The 6,481-nt window shown below is 39.7% G+C and overlaps 1 protein-coding gene across 1 annotated transcript; it reads left to right on the top strand.

The window, feature by feature from the left end:
* Positions 1–3,773: 3,773 nt before the first annotated feature.
* On the top strand, positions 3,774–5,630 carry LOC141638544 (heat stress transcription factor B-2b-like). Its single transcript, XM_074447955.1, has 2 exons — positions 3,774–4,179; positions 4,293–5,630. The coding sequence occupies exons 1-2, from the start codon at positions 3,889–3,891 to the stop codon at positions 4,947–4,949; spliced, it is 948 nt and encodes a 315-aa protein (XP_074304056.1). The 5' UTR covers positions 3,774–3,888; the 3' UTR covers positions 4,950–5,630.
* Positions 5,631–6,481: the final 851 nt, after the last annotated feature.

Genomic DNA, 6,481 nt, shown 5'->3' on the forward strand with positions numbered 1-6,481 from the left:
GTAAACTTAATTTTAAAAATTTCCTTGTTTTAATTAAAACAGGGTTTTGAGACCTTATTACATAAAATGTGACTATGCCATTGAACGTAACTATAAACAACCTTGCAAATATACAACCTAGTTATTTCTACTTTCGAAATCTTTGATATGCTTCACCTATCCCATCTTGGCATGCATCTTCACTCTGCGCTTACCTGATTATTATTTGGTCTCGGTCAAAGGCCTAAATTGCGAATGTAACAACTTATGTCCTTGCAATAGTGACTACAACAAGAGGACACCCCCTTAATCCGTCGAGCAAGTAATTCGATCAGGCTGATTGGCTTCATGCCTCAGTCAATCAAAGAATATAAAGAGAAAGTAAATAATTACCCTTTCAAATGTCATCCTCCTCCTTAATATCTTTATTCACCGTTGACTAGTTAATGACCTCTTTGACAATGACCCTATTCTCCACCTCATCCCGGACACGAAACTTCAGGCGAGCAAAGTACCAAGTCAGGCATGCTTAACGGCTTCGTACATTACGATGTCATATTCCCTGACTGGAGCATGCGGGAAGAGCCAAAGTCGAGCTTGATCATAACTTGAGTTCTTATACTGATTCTCAATGGAATCCGTCCTAGCTCTCCGAGCCTGATTATAGTTTTAAAACCTCGCAAGTGAATGAGGGTACGTTGCACTCTTTGAGGATCGAACCACAAGGAGCATAGTGACTACTAATTGTTCTAATTCTTGCGTTTAGCTAAGTCAAGCGAAACTGCTTGGATGGTTGTTTATGTAAATGAACTATACTAGCTAACAAGTAAATGAAATTAACTAATGCAAATGCTAAAATAAGATAGCAAGCTAATAAAATTTGATTTTACTCAAGTAAATTAAGGCCTAGGGCACGACTCACCTTCCAACATTTGTAATACACCATTTAGTTTCGTTAACTAATTGTCAAGGGGTAGACTATTGGGTGGAAATGCCTCTAGGTCGCCTATTAACTCCCTCCTGGGCGCATAATAGGACACTAGTAGTACCGAATCACCTCCCTCCCGGGCTCGTAAGTCGATTCCCCAACTCAATGCTAAAGGTTCGCCAAAACGGGCCCATTCTCGCTCACCTCTCACAAAAGTCAAGGTTTTAAGCCTGCGATAAATCCTCGGTCATCCCGTCCCTTTTCCCAAAGGTGAAGTTCAAACAGTTAAACAAGAGCACCCTCCTTGAGTTCTCCCTCCCGGGTTCAACCCAAGTCGAATAATAAACTAAATGAGATAGTCAACTCCCAACCTAATCAATTCCCATTGATGGCCAAGGATCAAAAACCAACAAGAATCTCGATTAGAACATAGACAAGTCAAACCTCTTGCTTAAACCCGAACAAATTTCCCCTGAACATCTAATTTAAGTGAAACTAATTAGGTATATTACTCATGTTGGGGTCTAATCGTACCCTATTGAGGGAACTACCCACTACTCATGTTGATTAAAACTAACAATTGATAAAGGTTGCAACTTTGACAATAAACATGGTATGAAATTGATGTCTACTCCCTCCGTACCAAACCAATGGTAGCACTTACCTAATACGGCCGTACCACACCAATGGTAACATTCCTTATTTGACCCACAATATTACCAAATAATTATCCTTATACCCATATGATATTTACATAAAATGTCACTACATACCCTACCTACCAACTCACAATTAAACCCACAATTACATACCCCACTTATTTTCTTCCCTCTTTACCCCTTCTTTTACCCTCTTTTCTTAAAAACCCCATTTTTTACCACGTTACCATTTGTATGGTATGGAGGGAGTACAATTTATCATGCAAATAATTATGTGGAAGAAGATAATTAATTAATTGAACTATAATTAAAATGGATTAATAGAAAAAGGAAGGTACTTTGACACAATCAAGCCAAAGATCCTAACTTTGTTAGAAGAACAATACCAAGAAACATGAATAAATGAACAAGAGAGAAAATTACTCTATTCTAGCAACAAACAAGACGAATTCAATAATTACTAACAAATGAAACTAGAAGAAAGACAAATGTAATCAAATGAACAAGGGAAAGAAATGATACCAACTAGAATGCAAAAGAAGGAAGCTTGGATTGAATAAGAATGGAGGAAATCTTCAATCTTATTACAACCCAATTTCTATATCTAGAACTAAGCTAATAATTAAAAGATTAAAGTATAATTAAGGAATGATTGAGACAGGATTAAGAAAGTTTCAAACTTGGAAAATGATTAGATCTAGGGTATTGTGTCAAATACATCTTAAAAACGAGCTATTTATAGTGATCCAATGGTTAGGGTTTTAATATAGGCGAGATTAGAACAAAAAACGAGTAGCAGCGACGACCAGCCGGCCGGCCGACCGCCGACCCACTGCCCAGTGCCGAGGCATTTCTTATTTAGAGCTAAATTCTTCAAATTTTCCAAGGATGTCCCCTAGTCGGCAGTCCGGCTGCCGGCCGACCAACCTTCTTCAGCTCCTTTCTCTTCTTCTTCCATGCTAGCTCATCATCTTGTCTTGTTTGCTTGCTTAAATCCCTTTCCCGAGTCATTTACCTACATTACATTGTAGAAAACGGTATAGGTGGAAAGAGAATACAAAATGCAAGCAATAGACTCGTAATCTTGTCAAAATATATCAAAATGCATAGAGAAAGTAGGATAATTAGTGCATATTATTCATGCATCAGAGCCCGCTGCCCCTCAAAATGGAGAGAAAAGCAATAGTGCAAAGTTTGGAAAATACCAATTCAAGCCCAATGAGAGATAATAGACACATACTAATGAAATTAAAAACTAAACCCGGATAATTGGCTAATTTGTAACAAAGTGAGAGGTCGTATATCAAAAAAGAAAAAAAAATGTAAGTTACATAATATGGTCTTCATTTTTCATGCCGCGTTTTATTCTTCATCTTGTAACGCATGCATCTACCTCTTCGAAATAACGCGCACGCATCCTCATTGTTAGAACACAAGATCACAAAGCGTCGTGTATCCGTCCAAGTGTAGGTGATCATCCTCTCGGGCGAGTTAGAGGACAATCTTTCAAATACCCTTTTACGCTTTTCCAATTTGCAACATTTCAAGCCTCGAAGATGGTCTTATCACATGTTTTTCGAGATTTTGAGCTCTCTAAAGTCTAATCTAGCATTGAATACAATTACTATTCCATTAATACTATATCTGATCACAATTATAGTATAAGACGATCTTACACCATAAAACGGTCCACTTTATGAAAAAGTCATTCATTTATTGCTGATAAATGGGTTATCTTTTTACATAATAGGGCCATCTCACAATATGAGAACGTCTTACACAATAACTAATGATCTTTGATAAAAATTCCAACATATTTTAGTCACAATAATTTTACATATTTATGTATCCTCAACATATCTTGTAAACACACGTCACTCGCCATAGCCCCAATTCAAGAAAGAAGAAACTTATCACATAACATTAGTAATCTACAATAAATATGAAACATTCAACTCAAAAGATTATTAATTAAACATTAAACAACATTTAACTCAAACAAGAAATAGATGTTTCTACAAGTCAAACAAAGGAAAGTTGGACAAATCACTTTCATTTCAGCAAAAAAAAAAAAAAAAATTTCAAAAAAAGTGGCAACGAAAGTTCTGGAAAGACGTCAACAACAATTAAACAAACACAAATTCCAATTTTACCCCTTCTATCATGTTCCTTCTGGAACACACGACCCCCCTCTTTTCTCTTTCTTTCCTCATTTATTTCCCCACCACGAACTTTCTAGAACTCCCAACTTCTCTCTCTACACACTTCAAACGCCATTGTTGATCTATCGCTCTCTCTCTAAAACTTCACGCACGTCCGCCAATGGCGGCAGACCAAACCGTCGAATCTAACGCCGCCGTAAGCGGTGGTACAAACGGTGGAGGTGGCGGCGGAGGAAGCTGTGGAAGCGACTCGCAGCGAACAATTCCAACACCGTTTCTTACAAAAACGTATCAACTTGTTGAAGATCCTTCTGTTGATGAATTAATTTCGTGGAATGATGACGGATCTGGTTTCATTGTTTGGCGTCCTGCTGAATTCGCTCGTGATTTGTTGCCTAAATACTTCAAACACAACAATTTCTCTAGCTTCGTTCGTCAACTCAATACTTATGTAATTCCTCCTACTTTTTACTCAATTCGTTACGTTACTGAATACTGATTGTTTTTATTGCATAAATTTAGGTTTAATTTCATCTAACGATCGATTTCGTTTCGATTTGATAGGGTTTCCGGAAGGTAGTACCGGACCGTTGGGAATTCGCGAACGATTGCTTTCGACGAGGCGAAAAAACGCTCTTACGCGACATTCAACGCCGTAAAATTACTCCGGCGACGGCGGTTCCGACACCGGCGACTCCGTTACAAGTTGTTACAGTAGCAGCGCATCCGGCCGTTGTGTTGCGTGCGGTTTCACCGGCGAACTCAGGCGAAGAACAGGTGCATTCGTCGAACTCGTCACCGGCGCCGGGAACGGCGGCTTTGACGACTGCGATCCAGCGAACTACGAGCGGTGTGACTAATACGACGGAAATTTTGGAGGAAAACGAGAGGTTGAGGAAAGAAAACATGACGTTATCGCAGGAATTGAATCATTTACGAGGATTATGCAACAATATACTTTCGTTGATGAGTAATTACGCGTCTGGACAACAGGTTACCGGCGGATTACCGGAAACGATGCAAGTGACGGAAGTTACACCGTCTAAGCCGTCACCGGTTATTGTGGTGAATGGTGGTTCTAGCGGCGGCGCTACCGGTAGTGGAAAGATGGAGGTTGATGATGAAGATGATGATACTTCGCCGAGGTTGTTTGGTGTCTCGATTGGAGTGAAGCGTGTTAGGAGGGACGATGACGATGAACAACAAGGCTCTGGTGGTTGAAACGCACGTGTTAGTAATGCAATACGGTAAAAGGGCGGGTAAATGTCTCGTTAAATTCGGTTAAAGATAGAAACTTTTTAACTGAACTGTAATTTTTCGTCCCCGCTAAGTTACTAACACCGTAGTTCCCATAGCTATGAAACGGGTGTGCGGGTGAAGAATGCGACATCCAATGGGGAGGTGACGCGTGTAATTAAGGGGGGAGATGGGGTCCACCGTTATAGATAAGAAGATGGTGGAAAAAGAGGAATATGGGGGGATGGATACTCTAGAATGTCTAGATGGTTCTTTTGTGGAAAGTTGAGTGTAAGGAGAATTGACATGTGGCTGTTTTTTGTGGGCTTTTTGTATTTATAAAGTGTGGGGCCCATGATTTGGAAAATGACGGGATAAAAAAAGGCGGGAATTGGAAACAACAAGAAGGATAAAGAGAAGAGAAGGGAAGAGGTGTCAAGGAATTGAAACTATAGACATTGTAATCAATTGTTTGATACGAAGTACTATACTACTTAGATTAGATGTTGCTTTTAGTAATGTCAATTTTGTATGAACGAATAAATGCAAAAATAATTGACTTATTTGTGTCTCATTTGTATCGCATTGTCCTTGTTTGAATGTTAAAGACGATTATTGTAATGTCGACAAAAGAAATATGACGATATATATGGGCGTTACTCACAAGATACAACTTTTTTTTTTTTTTGACAGCTGGAAAAAGAGAGTTTTACATTGCGGTGGTATGGCTAACTAAACCATACCAATAAACAACATAAAACACTAAAGAACTAATAAAAACATAACCGAAAGCAACAAGGTAAATGCATTGGCTCGCAGCATCGTGATGATGGCAAAAGATGGATGTCTGATCACGGACTTCAATCTCAACATCCCTAGCAAACTTTTTTGGGCAAGCATCGCTGCCCCAGGGAAAGTACTCATCTCTTCTTGTCATGATAGATGAAGCTTCGGAGAAATACCTGCAACAAGACCCAGGAACGAGTCTCGGAGATTCATCTCCTAGGCTGTGATAAACTTTCTCGGGAAACCAACGAGCCCCCATAAAATCAACTCCACCTTTACGCGTCTTGATCGAACAAGCTTCAGAAAAATACCCGCAACAAGACCCCCTAAAGCGTCTTGGAGATTCATCTCCTAGGCTGTAGTAAACGTCATCTGGGTTCCAGCGAGCCCCCTGACCCAACGAGAAAGAACAAAGTGCACTTACGCCACAAGGACGTAGAAAGAAAAGGCGAATAACAGACCATGAAAATCTGTCTCCAGAGGAGAGTAAACTCCTACACTTTGGAACATAACCCCCCGCTGACGAGACACTCGTACCCAAGAAAAGCGAGTAAATAGGTGAGAACTAAAGGAAGAAACCACTTAACCTTCCTCTTCACCAAATCCATCTCCGGAGATCTCAGAGAAAATGGCTCAACACAAAACCAATGCACTCTACCAGTCATCCTACTTGACCCGTGAATAAGAGGACAGGACACCCCAAACCACCAGTAATTTATTATATGAAAAAA

This window comes from Silene latifolia, unplaced genomic scaffold (genome assembly GCF_048544455.1).
Source record: "Silene latifolia isolate original U9 population unplaced genomic scaffold, ASM4854445v1 scaffold_20.1, whole genome shotgun sequence".
Classification (NCBI taxonomy): Eukaryota; Viridiplantae; Streptophyta; class Magnoliopsida; order Caryophyllales; family Caryophyllaceae; genus Silene; species Silene latifolia.

Bases quoted from the DNA above. Each gene is read 5' to 3' on its own strand.
- LOC141638544 (XM_074447955.1), top strand. From the start codon at position 3,889: ATGGCGGCAGACCAAACCGTCGAATCTAACGCCGCCGTAAGCGGTGGT. The intron at 4,180-4,292 runs GTAATTCCTCCT...TCGATTTGATAG, and splicing joins TTCGTCAACTCAATACTTAT to GGTTTCCGGAAGGTAGTACC.